This window comes from Gossypium hirsutum, chromosome A08 (assembly GCF_007990345.1).
Source record: "Gossypium hirsutum isolate 1008001.06 chromosome A08, Gossypium_hirsutum_v2.1, whole genome shotgun sequence".
Taxonomy (NCBI): Eukaryota; Viridiplantae; Streptophyta; class Magnoliopsida; order Malvales; family Malvaceae; genus Gossypium; species Gossypium hirsutum.
The window spans coordinates 100,510,268-100,532,928 of NC_053431.1; the positions used below are offsets into that span (position 1 = coordinate 100,510,268).

The following is a 22,661-nucleotide window of genomic DNA, read 5'->3' on the forward strand; positions in this document are numbered from 1 at the left end:
TTTTTGATAAACGCCGTTAAAGCTCGATAACTATTTTAAGTTTTAGGGATTGATATGGGTTTAATGGTTGTGGTGTAACACCCTTAACCCGTATCCGCTGTCAGAACAGGGTTTCAGAGCATTACTACCATTTGCAGATCACTTAAAAAAAATTAAAATACTTACTTATTCAATGCATCATATAAAATAAATATATTACCATTCAATCAACAGTTTGGCACTTGTATAAGCATTAAACAACAACATTGTTAGTATACTTGCACATGTCTCATATAAATTCAACATTGATATATCTATTTTCTCGACATGTCGCACTTGAGTTTAATAATAGTCTCAACTTACATAATTTCCTTGTATCAACATATCAAAGATAATCATATATGTACATGTCATGAAACATATCATGCTCTTATCGTTTCTTCACAAGCATATATCATTCATTTCATTATATCAATATTTTATGCTCCATCATTTCCATATATTTTATGTATGTTTATTCTGGTAATAGCTTATATCAAACGTAATATAAATTATATTCCATGTACTTATACTTATTTCGTTTATCAATTTTCATAATTATTTCATACAACGCTTTTGTACATATATTTCCATATGACCAATTCTTGTAAACATTTCACACAACCATTTCATATAACCATTCGTCATCTGATACATTTTACCTGAATATCAATTGTTCAACAGATGTTATAGCGTCTCCCATTCACGGTTTTATTTATCTTTGAAGTGATGCCATAGTGTCTTTCAACTATGGTCTTACTCATTTTCTGTCATGTTGCCATGGTATCTTTCAACCATGGTCTTATTCTTTTCATGTCACGTTGCCATGGTATCTTTTAACCATGGTCTTACACATCTCATATCAGGTTGCCATGGTATCTTTCAACCATGGTCTTACACATTTCATATCAGTTGCCATGGTATCTTTCAACCATGGTCTTACACATTTCATATCAGGTTGCCATGGTATCTTTCAACCATGGTCTTACACACAGGTTGCCATGGTATCTTTCAACCATGGTCTTACATATTTCATATCAAAGAGCACACTCTCGCGAACCTCATCCTTACAGTGGGATTACCAGTCCAGGCTAAATCCCCTGTAATATAAACTAATAGAGTATTGTCGGGATTACCAGTCCAGGCTAAATCCCCTACAACGTCAATTGCTCTAATGAGCTTGGATCTAAATTACCAGTCCAGGCTAAATTCAGACCCTAATTCGGATTACCCGTCCGGGCTAAATCCATTTTACACGTATTCTTCGAGAGGGCTATATCAGGATAGGATCACCCGTCCGGGCTAGATCTTTTTTACCATCAATTCCTTTTTAAAGATCTATCGAATTTTCCTTTCATTCAACCAGGATTTTTCCCATTTTATCAAATATATCAATATTTCATTAATTTTCATACAATGAACATTCAAATCATATTCACATCAATAACATACAATCTCAAGCATTTAAGAATATAATTCAAGTTACACGAACTTACCTCATTACTTGTTTGTGTTTATAATTTCATTAATCTGATATCTTTTCTTTTCCACGATCAAGTCTCATATTTGAGTCGTCCGGATCTTTATAAATAAATTTGATCATCATTTTCATTCATTTCATATTCTAATGCATTTAATTAATACTCTAGGCAAAATTACCATTTTGCCCCTAAACTTTTAATTAATGACAATTTCATCCTTAAGGTCAGGAAAATAAAATTCTTGCAATTTAATCCTTATTTCCAGCTATTATTCTCATATATATTGATAACAATCCATGAATTCTATAAAATATCAGAATTTTTCATAATTTCAACACTTTCAATTTAATCCCTAAAACATGTTTTCCCCCGATCTTGAACTAAATTAATAATTTCATTCAACTTTATAATTTAAATAATAAAATAATCCATTTCATGCAATTTGGTCATTTCTGACATGTTTACAAAATTGCCCATAAAGTTTTACTTTTATTCAATTTAGTCCTTGAGCCTAAAATATGCAAATTAGCCATGCTAGATGAATATTCATACATATTTTTCCTCCTCCTCCTCTACATTCCACATCCTTAATGTAGATAACACACTTGTAAGTAACATTATCCATAATTTTTATTATTTACTTTTATGAATAATCAAGTTGTTTATCTGCATCATAGTCACTAAATTATTTATATATGGATCTATAGAACTCAAAATTAATATCCAATAATTTTCCCTGAATCTAGACTCATATATATTTTTACCATAAAAATTTCATAATTTTTGGTTTAGCCAATAAGTACAGTTTATTCTTTAAAGTTACCCCTATTCTGCTGTCTGACAGTTCTGACCCTTCTTTACCAAAAATTAATTATCTCCTCATACAGGATTCAAATGATGTTATTGTTTGTTTCTATTAAAAATAGACTCATTCAGGATTTTATAAATATAAATTTAAGCCCATAATTATTTTTATTCAATGTTTTATGAGTTTTCAAAGTCAGAACAGGGGAACCCGAGTTGATTCTGACCTTGTCTCACAAAATTCATTATATCTAAAAATTTAAAAATCCATTGCTTACACTATTTCTTCTATGAGAAACTATACTCAATAATATTTAATTACATATTTTTTTCATCTTCTAATTCGATTTCTAAAATTTATGGTGATTTTTCAAAGTTAGTCTACTACTGCTGTCCAAACTGTTTTTGTGCAAGCTATTAATTACCATGTTATAACACCCTTATTTTCTTTTTCTACACCATTTCTCATCACATTCTCTTATTTTCTCTTCACTAACATATCAAAAACATAGGACCTTATGTAATAAAACTCTACTATAACATTATTTCCATGCTTTGTCAATAATAACAAACTTAAAAACATATTGAAATCTTGATGTACTTACCTTGTTCTATTGATACTAATCTTTAACTTGATTTTCTCTCTCCTCCAGCTTCTATTTCTTGAATCCAACTTGATATTCTAACTCCCCATGCTCTCCTTAACATTTTTGTCTCTTGGTAGCTATGGAAATTCATTTGATTTTTGGGTGAAAATGGTGAATTTTTGGTAAAAGGACCAAATTGTAAAGAAAGCAAAACTTTCTTTCTTCCTCTCTTTCTCTCAGTTAGTGCATGGGAAAATATGGATGAGAATTTCTCATCTTTCTTTCTTTATATACTAATAAAATAATAATAAAATATCTTATTAAAATATTAATAAAATAATATTTATCTAATTAAATAATTATAAAATATCAAAATATCTCTAGCATCATTATTACTTTCTAGATTTCTCTCTCTTCCAATTGACCATTTTGCCCTTCATTATCTTTTAAAATTCCATCCTTGAGTCATCATTTAATTTGGTAAAATTGTAATTTAGTCCCTCATATTTCTTCATCTATTCAATTTGGTCCTAATTCATCCATTTTCCTTAGTTTCTAGATCATTCCACTCTTAAATTATTTACACTATTGGTCCTTCAACTTTTTCGTATTTACACTTTAACCTCTCAAATTTTGAATATTTACTCTTGTGCAACATAACTTTTCTCACTTTTAAAATTTAGTCCTTTCTTGAATTAATATATCATAATATACTTCTCAATATTGACATAACTCAAAATTTCCCTTTTTGTCACTTTATTTCCTTATTTTACTATATCAAGGATAATATCTTACTGTAAAAATTTTCAGGGTATTACATGTGGTTTAGGTAACTATCTATTTTATCTAAATAAAAAAAGTAACAGATTGATAAGGATAGGTAACTATCTATTTTAGATAGGACAAATTATAATAAATTAAATAAGGTCTTATTTTTATTTTGATTTCGCTTTTATTTAATTTGATCATAACTGAAACCGACTAATTTATAAATTAACAATATAAATTAACTACACCATTCACTTAGTTATGGGAAAGTTAATTTCATTTTAGTTACTTAATTATGAAAAATTACAATTTGATAACTTAAGTTACCAAGCTGTTAATTAAAATCAATGTTATGATTTTTTCTAAACCCTAACGCACTAAAACCTTAAATCACTAAACCTTTAAACCCTTAAAACTCTAAACACTAGACCCGTAACCCATAAATCCTAACTCATTGACCCTGACTCCTAACCCCTAACCCTTAAACCCATAAACTATAGGCCTTAAATCTCAAACCTTAAACTATAAATCCTAAACTCTTAAATCATAAACCCTAAAATCTTAAAAATAAATTTTAATATAATATTAATGTGTATATAGATATTAATATATATAAAAGCAAAAAACAAAACACAAATAATGAAAGAAGGAAAAAAAGTGAAATGGCAAAATGATGCATTTGGCAAATGGAATATCAATCCAACATATATTTGAAGATTACGTTTATGTTTATGAAAATTATCTTTTCGAAATTAATAATTATCTCACTTAAATTATGGTTAGCAAAAAGTTGAAAAATAGTGATGTTCTTTTTTACTATTAGTGGGTTTAGTGATTAGGGACTATTAGAGTATTATGGTTTTAAGGTACAATTAGGAGTATTGATAAAAATGAGAAAAAATCAAATGATTTTAAGGTTTAAACAAGCAATAAGAATCTTGACGTTTATGGTTACGAATTTAGGGTGCATGGATTTAGGGGTTAAGGTTTAAAATTTAAGTTCAAGGTTTAGGGTATTGGGTTTAGAATTTAGTTTATAAGGTTTAAGGTATTGGGTATTGGGTTTAGAGTTTGGTCTATAGGGTTTAGGGTTTAGGGTATTGTGTATTTGGTTTAGGGTTTAGTCTATAGGGTTTAGGGTATTAGGGTTTAGTGTATTGGTTTTGGGATTAATTATACTTATTAAAAATTGTGTTTAAATCAAAGGCATTAGCGGCGTTTTAGACGCAAAAAGCATTTAAATTTAAACAAAATGGTGCCATATTGGTTTTACATATGGGAAATTGAATAAAAACGCAGCCGTTTTAAGTGGCACAGTTAGTGACGCTTATTAAAAAATGCCACAAAAATATGATTAAAAGAATGAAAATGGCGTCGTTCTACTTGGAGGGACAGTGGAGTTAGTGGCGCTAGGTCATAAACACCACTAAAGGTATAAGAAATTGTATTGAAATGTCGTCGTTTTATTTCGCGGGTAGTGGATTTAGTGGCGCTATCTTATAAACGCCACTAATAATATGAAAAATCGAATGAAAACTACGTCGTTTTATGTGGCGCGGTTTAGGTATTAGTGGCGTTATCTTATAAGCGCCACTAAGAATATGAGAAACCGAATGAAAACTACGTCGTTTTATGTGGCACGGTTTAGGAATTAGTGGCGCTATCCTAAAAACACCACAAAGAAACTGAGTTACTGGTGCTTCTTTATAAACGCCACAAATGTCAATTTCTTGATATCCAAAACTGTTTCATTTTGGTTTCATTCGTTTAACTCCAATTCACTCCCCTTATACTTCTTATTTTTTCCCTTAGCAAAATTTCCCCAATTCAGGCTATTCCCCCCAAATCCCTAAATTTTCCTTAAGTCTAAATCCCAACCGGCCCGCTGGTGAAGAATCTGACCCTACCACTGCTTCATCGCCCTCGACTAACCCTCTGCTGCGTCGTCGTCGTCGGTCTCTACTGTTGCAGTCAATCGGTAAATGTCTCTCCTCTTTCGACAGTTTCTGTTGTTTATTTTAATAGAAACCCAGGGAATGCATATTTCTATTGTTAATGCTTTCTGTTGTTAATGCTCAGCACTCAACCTTCCTTCCACTTGTAAATTTTATAATAGATGATGTTGGTTTAGTAGTTTAATCAATTTGGGCCCTTCGCATTTATTGTTTTGAACTAATTTCATTGTTGCGGTAAGCTTCTACGAGACTTCAATAACTGCGTGTTCTGTCACAATACTTGACCAGAAGAGTAAACTGGTTCATATTGGAACAAGACATTATATCTTTCCATGTAATGTCGTATATGCATGTATCTTTATTAGATATTGTAAAGGGTTGTTAATAATTTTCTGATATATAAGTTCCAAAAAAGGAGGGACCTAGTTGAATTTATTATTGCTGCATTAAGTTTCCTACTATCTACAACAGTGTTTTCGAATGGAAGCTCACTCAAACTATAATATACATGCAAAATCTGAACCTGTACAAAACTTGAATACCGCTTATATGAAATTTACAGTGTCAATAACTAGCAAATAATTTGATTTTCCATTTACAACTCGTTTTGTATTTAGCTATTATCTGATGTTGGTGGTAAATAATTTTATTTATAAAAATTTGGGTGAATTGCACTCGTGGTCACTGAAATATTAACAAGTTTACACTTTGGTCAGAAAGTAATCCGGTGGTCTTCATTTGAGTTTTACTCCTAAAAAATCTACTTCATTTTCCTTTTGGTTTGAATCCTTGTTTCTTATCTGATTGTATATATAGTCTATCTAGCTTGATTTATTTGGATCTTTTTAACCCCACATTTTTTAAAACAAACCCTAATTTTTACATTTTTTGTTTCCTTAGTGTTGTAGGTGATTCGAGGGCAAGCATATAAAACCCATTTGATTGGCGCTTTTCTAGCAGTTTGGCATCAAATTATCAGAACCTGCATTTGCTACTCTTTTCATACACTAAAGCAATACATAGAAAGCCTAGATAGCAAAAAGGTTAGTTAATCTTTTATTTTCTTTTTTTTTTTCATTTTTTAAATTACTATTCTTGTTTATCCTTAGATTATTTTTCAATTTCGTGCCTGTTCATTGTTTGCAGGTGTAATTTAAATTGTCATCCAATTTAATCGACTCTACCATCCAAATTACAATTTTTAAGAGGTATGTATATTTGCAAAACTGTTTCTCTTGTCCCCATTGTAGTAGAAATATTATCATCATATCCATGCATATATTCCACCATGCTATTTATGGCACAGTAGGTCCATTCAACTCTTTTAAGTAGAACAGATTTATCTTATATTAAATATTGAAAATTTTATCAGCAAATTGCAAACTAAAAAAATAAAGCTAGTTTTAAACTTTAAAATGATATTATTTAAAGAAAACGTTGAACTGTAAAAGGGCATGAACTTTAATGAATGTTGCCCAAAGCCAACTCTTCAAAGCAGTCTCAAGCAATTCTGGTAGACATTACCATGAAATGCTTACCTTTTATCAATTTATGCTGTCTTTACATTTAGTTTCTTGGTATCTATCAAATCCCTTTGTGATCTCTTTATTCATTTGTGTTGGTAAAAAATTGAATGGCTGCCACATTACACATTTTAGAATCATCATGGTTTGGGAATTTGCAGGCATACATTAGAACTTGGGCTAGAAGTCCAAACCCCATTTGTTATATCAAATAAAGGTAAAAAGTTGAACACTAATATGAGGATTACCACTTTTCTTGAATTTCATTTAGAAAATTGAAAGAAAAACTGCTGTTGAGATGTCTGGAAGGTTCTTAGTTCGTTGTTTAAGATATTTGGGAAACTAGTCTTTTTTGGTTTACTATGATTGTTTTTTTTTTGAAGTAGTTATTGTTGATAATAATTTTGCTGCCGATCCAATGTGTGTTATTAACTTTAGAATTCCTTTGCTTTTAACTTGTCTCTATATGGTCAAATATATTTTTTCATAAAATCAATATATTTTTTCATAAATTATTTTCCATAAATAGTTTACACAAAACAAATAGATGTTAAGTTTATATATTCTATCAATTTGATCTTGATTTAACAAATTAAATCGTAATATTTATATATTTTGTCAATTTAGTCATAATTTAACAAATTTAGCTCGTAACATTTATACGTTATGTTAACATTTTACACAAATTACATGAAAAATAAATATAATGTCAAATTTAAATGTGTTTAATTGTTACCTTTTGGAATTAACATGAATTAAGTTTCTTTAATTTATTTAAAGGTATAATAAAAATGTTTTTATTTGATATTTATTTTAATATAATACTTATTCTTACCTATAATCTTTAGAAATACTCTTTATTTTTTTAAAAAAATCACTAAAATTAGTTAGTATATATAGGAAAGACCCTTATAAAAATTAAAATAATTTAAAATAATTTAATACACTTTTGTAACTATTTATATAATTAATAATTTAATAATCTAACCATTGAAATTTATATACATCATGCATGTTAATTCTGAAATATTATTATTATTTTAAGCTTTAATAATAATAATTATTATTATTATTATTATTATTGTTGTTGTTGTTGTTGTTGTTGTTGTTGTTGTTTGTTGATTCGAGTATTAATTTTCATTTCATTAAAAAATTTCATATTTATTTTTTTAAAAATGAGTTTGATAATTATAATAAATTTTATTTAATTCAAAATTTTAAAAAATATTGATTACTTATCATTGAATGTAGAACATAGTAAATCGATTTTATTTATTAAAACATTAAAATAAATTATTCTTTTTTTGAAAATAAGATATTCAAATTATCATATGTGTCTTTTATTCAAAATTATTCAAAATAATATAAAATGTTATATTAATAAAAGTAAAATTAAAAATAATTAATTTTTAAAATCAATATTTACTTTTATCAAACAACATAATTATATGTTTTACTCATATTTATTAATTTACTAAACTATTTTCTAATATAAACTCATCACTTATAAAATTAACAATAAAAATTACTTAACCCACATAATACATAAATATATATCATAAATATATATCATATCATAAGTTACATAACTTACATACCTTACATAAATGTATATCATAACATAACTTACATAACTTACAAAGTTTACTTAACTTACGTAATACATAAATATACACTTCAAAATCCCCCTGCCTGAATTAGTTTACACCTATTAGATAATTTATACTAGATATATATTATCTATTTTAGTAAATGCAATTTATTGTCAACTTTTGATTTCAAAAACTACGAAATGGATAGGAGTTGGATGAAATTGTCAAGGGTAAGCAATACCTATCGAAATGGAGTGCAAACTTTTCTAAATTTTGCATTTCAAAATGCAAGCCAAGAGAATATGATTCTTTGCCCGTGTAAGAAGTGTGGCAACATCAATTGGCATTTTCGTGAAGTTTTCTACGAGCATCTAATTGTTGATGGCTTTATTCGGAGGTACAAAAAATGGATTTTCCATGGAGAGTATACATCTAGTGGAACTTCTTCAACGATTAATCCGACTTATCCTGATACTAATTACCACCAGTATGTTAGACAAGATGACATGGAAGGTATGTTGCGAGATGCATTTAATATGCACAATCATGGTGAGCAATCGTTTCCACCTAACTTTATTGCATCCGACGATTGTAATATTAGTGGAAATGTTTTTTGCGAAACAAGAACAAATGCACCTAATGAGGAGCCAAATGAAGAAGCGGCGAAATTCTACAATTTACTTAATGAAATGAACGAAGAACTTTACGAGGGATCAAAATATTCAAAATTGTCCTTCTGTATTTGTCTATTTCACTTAAAATGTTTGAGAGGGTGGACCGGAAACTCTTTTACAATACTGCTAGAGTTTCTGAGAGAGATGTTTCTGTTTGCAAAAATCCCCCAGTCTTGTCAAGATATGAAGAGACTAATAAAAGATTTGGGGCTTGGGTACGATAAAATTCATAGTTTCTCAAATGACTGCATGTTGTACTGGGGTGATCAGAAGAACCAATAGTCTTGTCATGTTTGCGGTAAGTCTCGTTGGATGAATGGGAATACAAAAGATGTGAATGGGGATGAAGGTGTGGCACATTTAAGAAAGAAGCCAGTCAAGGTTATGCGATATTTTCCCCTAATACCAAGACTTCAAAGGCTTTTCATGTCATCAAAGACGACCGATTCTATGAGGTGGCATAATGATCAATGAACCGATGATGGATTATTAAGGCATCCTGCTGATTCTTTAGCTTGGAAATCGTTTGACAGTAAATTTCCAAGCTTTGCAAGTGATCCTCGGAATGTGAGGCTTGGGTTAGCAGCTGATGGCTTCAATCCTTTTAAAATCATGAGTACTTCGTACAGTACTTGGCCTGTAGTACTTGTTCCTTACAATTTGCCTTCATGGATTTGCATGAAGCAATCTTCATTTATTTTATCAATTATTATCCCTGGCGAGAAAGGTCCCGAAAATGATATTGACATCTATTTGCAGCCACTTATTGAAGAGTTAAAACAGTTATGGTCGGGTGTTGAGACATATAATGTATTAAGAAAGGAGAACTTTAATTTACGTGCAGCTTTATTGTGGACAATTAATGATTTCCTGGCTTATGCTAATTTATCGGGTTGGAGTACTAAAGGACGTTATGCCTGTCCTTGTTGTGCTGTGCAAACTTGTTTGAAGTGGTTGTATAATGGGAAGAAGTTCTCTTACATGGGCCATCGTTGGTGGTTAGATGGAACTCATAAATTTAGATTTCAGAGGACTCTATTTGACGGTAATGAAGAGTACAGAGGAGCTCCTGAGCAGACCGTTGGATCTGAAATCTTATTTATGTTAAAAGATATCAACTTTAGTTACGGGAAGATGAATCAACCACCTATCATGCAAACAAGGAGAAGATTGAGGGATGAATCTGATGATGAATCTGACGAAGAGGATGATCCTAATGAGGCGGACTTGTGAAAAAAAAAAGAGTATTTTTTTTAGTTGCCTTATTGGGAGCACAACATTTTACGCCACAATTTTGATGTCATGCATATTGAGAAGAATGTCTGCGAGAACATGATTGGGACAATTTTAAATGTCGATGGAAAATCAAAAGACAATCTTCAGAGTCGACTTGATTTAGTTGACATGAGAATTCGGCGTGATCTTCATCCTCAAGTACTTCCGAATGGGAAATATCGGTTGCCGCCTTCTATTTTTTCAATGTCAAAGAAAGAGAAAGAGGTGTTTTGCATGGTGTTGAAGGATATAAAGGTCCCAGATGCGTATGCGTCAAATATGTCTCGATGTGTGAGTATTAAAGATCGAAGATTATATTCATTAAAATCACATGATTACCACATCTTGATGCAAGATTTACTCACAGTTGTTTTACGGTGCTGCACGTCAAAAAATGTGACGTCCTGTATAATTGAACTATCTAATATAATGAAAGCTATTTGTGGAAAAGTTTTAGATGTTGAAGAACTTAAAAAAGTACAGGATCGAGCTACTTTGACTTTATGCAATTTGGAGAAGATCTTTCTACCTTCCTTCTTCACTATTATGGTGCACTTGGTAATCCATCTCCCTCACGAAGCAATACTTGGTGGACCGGTTTTTTATCGATGGATGTATCCTATAGAAAGGTGCTAATTTATTTGTCAAGTATTTATTCATTCGCCTCTATACATTTAGTTACAACTTTTGATAAATATTGTATATCGTGTTTAGGTTCCTAAGCAAATTGAAATCTTATTGTCGCAATAAGCGTTATCCAGAAGGATTAATTGCTGAAGGCTACTTGGCAGAGGAGTGCATAACCTTCTGTTCTAGATATTTAGAAGATGTTGAAACACGATTGAATAGACCAACTAGAAATGCTGGGCTCAATGATCATAACTTGGCTGAAACTTATTTATTCCAAAGTTATGGAGAACCAATCGGGAAAGTTGAAATTGCAAAATTAGATGATATATCGCGGATACAAGCACATCGATATGTACTTTTTCACCACGATTTAGTTGAACCGTTACGCAAGTAAGTTCTAAAATTTCCTCACATTTTCGTCGTTTTGATTTGTTTATCTTCTAACCAATTAAACTTGTTTTTAACATAGTGAGTACAAACAAATTTTGAGATCTCGTACACGCTCTCGAAGATTACAACATCGAGAGATTAATAAGTTATTCACAGAATCTTTTCATGAATGGTTAAGCCAAACAGTATGTAACTAAAGTTAATAAGTTACATATAATCGCGAAATTTAATTAATCAAATAAGAATGTTTTTACATAATACATTTATAATTATTCAATTTACTTTCGATTCAATAGGTTTGGAGTGGGAAGGACGTCAATGACGAAGTTAAATGGCTTTCCCAAGGTCCGAACAGAGTAATAAAAAGATATAGTGCCTTCCTCATCAATGGATACAGATTTCATACAAAGTATCGCGAGAGAATGAGGAGAACTCAAAATTGTGGAGTTGTTGTTAATTCTTCAATTACAAGTTATGCTAGTGCTAGGGACAGTAATCCGATTGAGGGTAATGTGGAGTATTACGGACTTCTTACTGACATTATTGAGTTGGATTACTATGGCAGATGGAAAGTTGTCTTATTTCGGTGTGATTGGGCTGATGTTAATACTGCTTGAGGAATTAAAAAAGATCAATTTGGTTTTACAATGGTGAATTTCTCTCGCTTGATTCACACTGGACAACAATTGATGGACGAGCCATATGTATTTTCTTCTCAAGTGAAACAAGTTTTTTATTCGAAAGATCCAACTGATAAGGGTTGGTATGTTGTACTCTGGAACACCCCTAGAGACTTGTTTGACATGGGTAATGGAAGTAGAGATGATATCGTCGAAAGATCAAAAACATTACCTTTTCCAGAACAAAACTTAGATGAAAATATCCCTAGTACTAGTACACAACATCAATGGGTTCGACATGATGTGGATGAAGATATTTACGAATTATGATGTAGTAAGATTTTACGATTTTTTAATTATATGTAATATTATAATTTTAATCTTGGTCATGTTATATAATTTAACTATTTTATATGTATTATTATTGTTTTAATTTGTTACTAAAACTTTAACTATTTTATGTGTATTGCAGGAAAAATGCGTAGAAGAAGATTACAAGATTTAAGTATTGTCCAGAATACTCCAAATTCAGAAGAAGGAAATAGTGAACAGCAGACAGTTGTTGGATCTTTGAATATACCGGAGACACTTAACGAGCCTGAAGAATTTCAAAGTAATGTTAAGTTCATTTTACATGTGTTGACTTTTATTATTGATTTATTTGTCAATTTTAATATAATAATAGTATATCATTTTTCAGCTGAAAGTGGTGGGACTCGCAAAGTTAGAGGACGTACGCTGCTTAGAGATTTATACGACTTAGATCCTGTCGAGCGTGTCAAAGTAAGTAGAAATACTCATGGTCAGCCTGTTGGATCTGAAACTCGACTTTTAGCAGGCTATTTGGGCATTTTAGCATGAAATGCCAATATGTTGCCCATCAACTACGAATCATGGCATCACATGCCTGATAGCAACAAAAATCAGGCTCTCGCTAATATTAAGGTAACAATATGTGAATGTAATTTATAATACTTTGGTTTAAGTTTCATTTATATTTATATTCTAAACTTGTGTTTTTTTAGGAGAGATTTGCTTGTGAGGTCTCCGACGATTATATTAAGAAGGCATTGGGTAAAAAATGGAGAGACAATAACAGCACTTTAAAAAAACAATATTTTAAGAAAGACATAAGCGTCGAGGAAAAATTGAGAAATATCCCGCCGGGAATGCTGAGGTACCAATGGGAAGATGCGGTTAGATTCTAGAATTCAAAGAAATGAGAGGTATTGCGTATTTACAAACTCTTATATATAGTGTTTACTATATACGTAATAATAATTTCATTATGTAGGACCGTGAGTGAGTTGGAATAAGCAGCAGACAAAAACAAAAATTCACGCACACGGCAGGGTCGAGAAGTTTTGCTTCTGTAGCTGAGGCCGAGGTATTATGAATTTATTAATTTTTTCAAATATTAATAACTTTCTACTATTAAATAATATTTTTACTACTATATTGTAGGAAGTCAAATCTGGACAAAAAGTTGGACGCCTTCAGCTTTTTGAGATTACGCATAGGAAGAAAGATGGATCTCTTATGACATTCGAAGCTGGAGAAATTATGGTATATTTACTTAATAATATTTGATTTATTCTAAATATTTATAATGTTTAATTATAATTGTTTAATTCAATTCATCATTAGTAGTTTTAAATAATGTTAAGTTATGTTGCATTCCTTTTTATTATATATTTCGTTTCTAACTCTTTAATTGATTTTTTAGGAGAAACTAAAGGAGAAGAAGGCGGAATATGAAGCAATTGCTTCTACTAATAGTTCTGTTAATCTTGAGAACATTGATAACAGAATTATCACTGAAGTTTTGGGTCCTGAAAAGTACGGTCGGGTTCGATTTCAAGGATCTGGTGTTACCCCGACCCAATATTTTGGATCCGGCTCCCAGCAATACATGCCTTCCGAAAGTCAAGCTCAAGCTGAAGTTCAGAGGTTAAGAGACCAGATAGCTCAGATGCAAGCGAACACGGTTGAGCAAATTGCCGAGGTTTAACGAAAATATGAAGAACTCCAGCAACAACATAGAGCGAAGGCAGCAGAGAGAGAGGCAGCGACAGCAGCGAGGGAGGCAGAGGCACGAGCGATGGTAGCAGAGCAGAGCAAAAAGTACGATGACCTCCAGCTACAGCTTCAGCAGATGATGCAGATGTTTCAGCAATCGCAAAAGCCGCCATCTTAGACATTAGTTTTCTCATTATAAGAATGTTTTTAACTTTGTCACGTTTAACATTATTATAAGAATATTTTAAATTATACTTTATTTATTAATTATATCATATATCTTTAGTTAAATTTGAAGTATCATTTAGAATTAATGTTTTTGGTTGTATTTTTTATGCTAAATTTGTTGTTTTTGGCTGCATTTTATACTATATTTGTTGTATTTGGTTGGATTTTAATGCAGGAAGGGCTAGATATTGGTGAAAAAATATATTGCAAATCTGCCAAAATTAACGGCGTTTGTGGGAAAAGCGCCACTAAAAGCCATGGCTTTTGGCGGCGTTTTTTTAAATAAACGCCACCAATTTTTGCTGCGTTGCCTATAGCTGCGTTTTTTGTGACGTTTTCAAAAGCGCCGCAAAAAGTTTTAGTGGTGCTTAAAAGCGCCGCTAAAGGCTAAAAAAGCGTCGCTAAAAGTCTATTTTCTTGTAGTGTTACCTTTTCAATGAGGGTTTATCCATCGAATTCCCTTTGTCAACCTCAACTGAGATATTTTTCACATGTTATCATCAATATGCATTTCTATGATATTTTATAGAAATAACAAATACAATCATCAAGCATTCATAATTCATACAATTATGCATATCAAGGGTTTACTTTAAGTTATTCGAACTTACCTGGTACTCTTTTCGGAGTTGTGTTTCGGTTATTCCGTAACCTTGCGTTTACCACGATTGACCTCCGGAATTTGTTCCTTGGGGTCTATAATAGCAAAATTAATTCATTAATACTCGACATTATATATTTCAAGTTTAATACCTACACCCGGTCCAAATGACTGTTTTGCCCCTAACCTTTCACATCTTTACGATTTAGTCTCTAGGCTCGTATAATGAAACACATGCGATTTATATCTTACCCAAGCCTAACCGAACATTTTTCTTTCTTATGGAAGCCCAAAATTTTCATTATTTTCCTCATTTCTATCACACATTTACATCTTTTGCAAAATAGTCCCTATAAGGGTTTCTCATGAAAACCAACTTGGAAAATATGTTTAACACACATTTATCTTTCATATTCTTCCATAATCCATCAAAATACCAATAAATCATGCATGGGTAAATTTTTGAACATGAACCCTAGCATGAAATATGGGTAGAAATGGAGATAGCAAACTACTGGGATTTCAAAAATACAAAGAACATAAAAAACGGGGCTTGGGAGCACTTACTATTGAGCTTGAAAATTGAAGAAACCCTAGCTATGGTGTCCTCCAAATTTTGGCAGCTATGGGAAGAAGATGAGCATATTTTTGCTTTATTTTTCCCTTTTTATTTCATTAAAATGCCTAATAACCAAAATGCCCTCATGCCCTTTCTTTAAAATTTCATCCATGCAAGCCCATTTTTGTCTAAAAATTTAAAACTTAGGAAAATTGATCTTCAAGACCTTCTAATTCATAATATATAGCAATTTCATACAAATTGCTTCTAGAATCCAAGTTTTTCAATTTATTCAATTTAGTCCCTAATTTCCAATTGGACATCTTATACTTAGAATTTCTTCATGAAACTTTAACACATGCATACACTCATATTCTAGGCCTCATAATAATCATAAAATAAATATTTTGATGTCAGATTTGTGGTCCCGAAACCACTATTCCGACTAGGTCCTATTTCAGGATGTTACATCTAGCTCACCCATTTGTTTAATACGTTTCAAGTGGTCTTCTGAATTAGGATAGAACGGCGTGTGGGAGCTCGAAATGTTTTCTCAATTAATTAAAATATGGTGATTTTCGTAATTTTCTATTTTGGACTTTTGAGATTATAATATGTTTTTCTTTGGGGCTTGTTTTGGGTTTTTTGTTTAAAGCATCGATAATTGATATTCTCAAACGTAAAACTGCAAAATCACACGAGTTAACAAAATAAATTTCGGTTTACAAAATTAAAACTCTGAAAAATTTTCTGCTGCAAATTAAGCAAACCCTTAAGTGTTTTTCTGTAAAAAAATAGTTTCTAACAAATGTTAGCATTAACAGAAAATGTTTGCTTAAAATTGGTATTTTCGAAGCAAGTAAATTTGAATTAAATTTTCGGATTTGAAATAAGTGTTTTCAAACTTAAGCTTTTCTAAACATTTGTGAGAATTCTGCTAAGTTTTATGCTTTTGAAATGCACAACCAAGTTTGATTAAAACAAAAGTTATTAAACAAACTAATGTAATTCCTTTAGATTCAGTCATAATGTCTAGACTGGGTTTGGGGTGTTACAATATTAGTTTGCTTCCGTACCAATTTTGTAGTACCATATTTTGTAATACCAAATATTGCAATAATATTAATTTGTTTCAGTACCCAATAAAATAAATACTTTCTATATTAAAGATGCTATCCATTGTTACATTGTCAAAGAGACATATATTTTAAAGAATATTAATATTGTTAGACAAAATATTTGGACGTACGATAGGTATGTTGATATTTCATATCACATTGATAAGATAAGTTATATTTACCATTTGAAGGGTTATCTTAAGAACTCTCATTGTTTTGACACCATATATCTCTGCAAAATGTAAGGGTATTTATATTACAAATCTGACTAGAGATGCTCGTTTTTACTAAAAAGCTTGTGATTTAATTTTTGATGCAGCAAGTAAGGGAAAACAATTCTTAAATGTTGGTATCAAAAATAAAGTCGTTGATTTGGTGGCGCGGGTTGTAATAAGGACTTGATGGCATTATGTTAATAAAAAATAGCTTGGTGGTATGCTAAAAATTACCCCACTACAAAAACTGAGGCTTCATAAGTTCAAGTACTTGAGAAACAAAATATGAGAGATTCAATCATCTTCCGAATAGAAATGACCTATGTTGAAGAGAATTATTTCACTTGCAAACATATGATATTTTATATGTTTAAATGCTTTTCAAAGGTTTATATTTATATATAAAAAGTAATCTATTTAATAATAAAATATTTATAATAATATTTTCTTTAAACCAACGTATTGTTGAAAAACCAAAATTTCTCAATTGCTGCCGCTTTCAAGTTTTGACCCACCAAACTTGCCAGCTATCTCCATATTTTTGGTTTTAACTCGCTACTCACTGGTCACCTTCAAGCCTCAACACTCTGATCTTTTTTATCTTTTCCCTCACGGTTCTTTAAAAGCAGCTCCCCTATATGTCGATCTTCTTAAATATGTGTTTTCCCATCATCTCTTTTCCCAGAAAACATGCTTTTATTTCTTGGAAGAAGATATTTTCCCTTTAAAATTCACCTCCTCTAGGTGGATTCCCATCTGGGTTCTGAATAATCATGACGATTCTTAATAACCCATTCTCCCTCTTGTTCATAGCTTCCATTTCTCTGTTCCTTTTCAGAGTTATTTTGATCAAGACCGGTTTCATTTTTACTTTCAAGAGGAAATGGCGTTGCATCAAAGATTGCTTCCATGTCTACCAGTTCTTCAAAGTTCCAGAATTCAGCGAAAGCATGCAAAGAAACCAACTGTATTACAAAGTTCTGCTTTATCTGCATTCTCTCGCTTCCCTTGAAGATTCCGATTTCACCAACCTCTTCGCCGGCAGAAAATCAAACGAAATCCTCCTCCGTCTCGACACTAACCAAATTATCGAAGACGATTTTTTGGGTGCCAAGATGTATTGGATAAATCAAGACAAAACTTTGGTGTTAAAGATTCGAAAATCCGATAAACGAAGAGTTCTCCAGCCGTATCTCCAGCATATTCACACAGTGTTCGATGAATTCGACGGGAGGAAACGAGAGTTGAAGCTTTACATGAACGTCGTTGATGATCAAAAGGGACGGTGGAGATCCGTTCCGTTCACGCACCCTTCGACGTTCGAAACGACTGCCATGGAATCCGACCTTAAGATCAAAGTCAAATCCGATCTAGAATCTTTTCTCATAGCCAAACAGTATTATCATAAGCTGGGTCGTGTTTGGAAACGAAGCTATCTCCTTTACGGCGCTTCCGGTACCGGAAAATCAAGCTTCGTCGCAGCGGTGGCTAATTTCTTAAGTTACGATGTTTACGACATTGATTTGACCAAAGTTTCCGACGACTCCGACCTTAAATTTCTCTTGTTACAAACCACGGCCAAGTCGGTGGTAGTCATCGAGGATCTCGACCGGTCCTTGTCGGAGAAATCAACGGCGGTGAGTTCGTCGGGGATTTTAAATTTTATGGATGGGATATTAAGCTCCAGCTGCGGCGAAGAAAGGGTCATGGTCTACACAATGAACGGTAAAGATCACGTTGATCCTGCGATTCTTAGACCCGGAAGGATCGATGTTCATATACATTTTCCTTTATGCGATTTCACGGCTTTTAAGACACTAGCCAATAGTTACCTAGGGCTCAAGGACCATAAGCTGTTCCCGCAAGTAGAGGAGAGTTTCCAAAACGGGTCGAGTTTGAGCCCGGCTGAGATCGGGGAGCTAATGATTGCCAACCGGGGTTCGCCCAGCCGGGCTTTGAAATCGGTTATAAATGCTCTGCAAACGGAGGGCGATAGGAATGGCGGACAGCGTGGGAGGAAAGCGGTCGAGGAAAGTGGCGAACCGAGCGGGGTTTTCTGTACGGAAGGTGCAAATGCAGTGAAGGAATTCAAGAAATTGTACGGTTTGTTTAGGGTTAAAAGCAACAGAAAATCTCCGTCGTTTAATCTTAACAATGACCTTAAGTCTGGTTTATAGGAAAGCTTAGGTTGTAGTTTTATTCCTTCATTTGGACCTCCGTCGCGAAGGGGCTTTGTAATCACATTGGCTCTTAATGTACCAACACTTTTGATGATGTTAAACAGTAATGGCATCTTGTCTTTATTTTTTTCTTAGCACATTTCGTCAAATTTACAGTTTGCATTTGAAAACATTATTTTGTATTAGTTAGTAGGAAACAATTGGTTGAGTTGCATTATGGTTGCTAAAGAAAATTGAGGAAATGGGAAAGACGAGAGGGTATTTGTCTCCAATCATTAGAGGGACAGATGCATTGCTTGTTCAACCATTTGGTGAGCTACAATGAGAGGGGGAGAACATACGTGGAAATTGGTGCAAAAGATTTTGGTGTGAGATTGAAGCATCCAGGATCTCAATTACTCTGAAACCCAAGGACAGTGCTTTTTTCCAAGTTGACTCCTTAAAAACAAACTATGTATTTTTCTCACCTCAATTTTGATTTTTCCCTGTTTTTCGGCTCGACATCATCTTCATCCTTTGTTCTAGTTTGCGTTGCTGCTCAACATTCGAGGAACACCAAGCAATATCCTTTGCAAGCTTATCACTCAACCTCTAATCATAATCTATTTTGGCTCCTCTATTTGGGGTTTAAGAAGGTTAATTTACCTTAAAAAACTAAATTAGTAAAAAGGATAGTTTATTTATATTCATTTTTGTTTGTTTTGATTCATTAAGATCTAAACAACCATTTGTTAATATTTATTTTAAATTTACATTTTTATTAAATTATTTTTTATAATTTTTATAAATTATTAATATTTTTTGAATTTTTTACATATTTTTTATATATTTTTTTAAATTTTTAGCGGAAAAGAAGCAGGTGGGTGGGACTGTGGGAGGGTGAAAGACAATTGGGGGAGGGACAAGGACAGGGACGGGGTAGAGATTTTTTATTTTATTTAATTAAATATTACTTATGTGACATCTTTATTGGCTTTTAACTTTTTTTTTAATAAATGTAATGGTAAGTTAGGGTGTTTTTAGTTCAGTTCAATTTTTTAATAAAAATTGAACTAAACTGTTCCATTCGATTTTTAATTTTTAAAATTAAAATTATATGGAATAAAATTAAAATATTCGAAATTGAAAATTGAGGTTTAGTTTAACGATTTTAAAAAAATTTGAGCTTCGCCAAAACAAAATTTCACATTATCGTGGTCTCAAAAAATCTAATATTGCAATTCTTGGTTTTTCTTTTCATAATAATCATCACACATGCTCTAGATTCATTTATACATTTATAAAGTGAATTAAATATTAAATTAATCTCATAATCATCCATGATATCTGTAGTGGGCCGAATTTGCCCGACCCGAGCAAACAAAACCAAAAACCAAAAAAACAAACAAAACAAGAAAATCAAAAATATTATAACAGGCCTTACAGCCCAAATCCATTGCTTAGACCCAAAACCGAATACAATGGCCCAATACCTAGCCCAAAAAGTTAAATCAAGGCAGAACCCTAGCTGTTTGCTGGAGCCGCAGCAGTCCGAGTCCCTCAGCGCCTCCGTCCACGCCAAGCCTTCAGCATCGTACGACCAGCGCATAGCCCTCGTACGCCACGCCTGCACCTTCGTACATGCCAACGCATCTCGTACCTGCACACCAAAGACAAAGAGACAACAAACGCAAGAGAAATAGCAAAAAATTGTATATTTTTATTTTCTTCTTCTCTCGGCTACAAAGCCGGGTATTTTTTTATTGTAAATTTCTTCAAATTTTTTACACAAGCAATACGAACTCAACATAAATGCACAATAGGCTATACAGACACAATCGATACATTTTGAAATACAAAAAAAAAGTAACGAGCATTCGAAGGTGATTCTGATTCAAAATTTCTGAGATTTTTCCTTTTCTTCTTCGCTTAGTTTCATTCTTCCTGGAATTTCTTTTTGTTCTTTCGCATTTTGGGTTGTACAAAAGAGAGAGGAAATGAAAACTTACCTCGTGAATACGCCGTGAGATCTCCTCTGCTTCTTTGAAATCGGGGTCCGAGGGGAGTGTAAGGCGGAAAGAAAACCACCTTGAGGCTCGAACAGGCTGATCTCCGTTCATTGCGGTGAGATTTGATGACCCAACCACACCCAATATAGCAAGAAACCCACTCCCCAATCATACTGACCAAGGAGTGAATGGGATAAGTGAAGGTAGGAACAAGAAGACTAAGTATAAGGTGGCAGAAGTCAGGACCCCATTGAGACGGGTGTGAAGGAGATGGCCAAGAGAGGATTGATCACGTTGGATTCAAGGGAAGAATCCGAAGAAAATAGAAACTACTGTGAGTTTCACGACGAGGTGGGGCATGAAATCCAAGATTGCGTGGAGTTCAAAGCCTTAGTGCAAAACATGATGAACAATAAGGAAATTGAGTTTTATGAAGAGGCCAAAAACCCCGTAGAGGGAGATATATGCGCATCGGAGGGAGAATCGATGGCACAGAATCGAACATCTAACTATCCCGTGATGATCATTTTGAGACCCAAAAATAATGAAACTGGAGTACAAATGCTACCGAGGGTCATAATCCAAAGACCTACAGTCATAATCCAAAGACCTACAGTCTTCCCCTAAAAAGACAGTAAAAAGGTCCCATGGAATTATGAGTACAGTGTGACGATACCGGGAAAGGAGGGCCCGGTTGACGCTTCAAGAGGGGACCAAGATAAGGGCTCCTATACACGTAGCGAGAGACGTTACGATACAGCAAATGAGGAGGCACAACCGACAAAAAGAAAAGCTCCAGTGGTCGAGGAAATGAAGGAAAAAGCAACCAAGCCTGTTAACGAGCCAGTTAACGAAGAGGAAGCTAATGAGTTTTTAAAATTCCTAAAGCATAGCGAATACAATGTGGTAGAACAGCTACGTAAACAACCAGCCCGTATCTCGGTGCTGGCCTTACTTCTAAGCTCGAAAATTCATCGTAGCGCGCTGATGAAGGTCTTGAATGAAACATATGTTGCCAATGATATCTCCGTTAACAAGTTGGACCGCTTGGTTAGCAACATCAGTTCCGAAAACTATATCTTTTTCAATGACGATGAGATACCACCGGGGGCATGGGGTCGACTAAAGCTTTGCATATCACCACACGCTGTAAAGGGTATACGTTGCCAGGCGTACTGATTGACAATGGGTTGGCTTTGAACGTCCTGCCATTGACCACGTTGAATAGGTTACCTATAGACAGCTCTCACATGAAGGAGTGCCAGAACATCGTGAAAGCATTTGATGGCATAGAGAGGAAGGTGATGGGCAGAATCGAGGTACCTCTTCAGATCGGGCCAAACACGTATGAGGTGGATTTCCTCGTAATAGATATCAAGCCCTCATACAATTGCTTATTGGGGAGGCCCTGGATACATTCAGCTGGGGCAGTGCCT

At 33.0% G+C, this 22,661-nt stretch overlaps 1 protein-coding gene across 1 annotated transcript; it reads left to right on the top strand.

The window, feature by feature from the left end:
* The first annotated feature begins 17,523 nt into the window (after window positions 1-17,523).
* On the top strand, window positions 17,524-19,371 carry LOC107900612 (AAA-ATPase At2g46620). The gene has a single exon (XM_016826276.2). It carries the CDS (start codon window positions 17,831-17,833, stop codon window positions 19,232-19,234), a length of 1,404 nt encoding a protein of 467 aa, XP_016681765.1. The 5' UTR covers window positions 17,524-17,830; the 3' UTR covers window positions 19,235-19,371.
* The last annotated feature ends 3,290 nt before the right edge of the window (window positions 19,372-22,661 follow it).

Coding starts and splice junctions, on each gene's coding strand:
- LOC107900612 (XM_016826276.2), top strand. CDS start 17,831: ATGACGATTCTTAATAACCCATTCTCCCTCTTGTTCATAGCTTCCATT.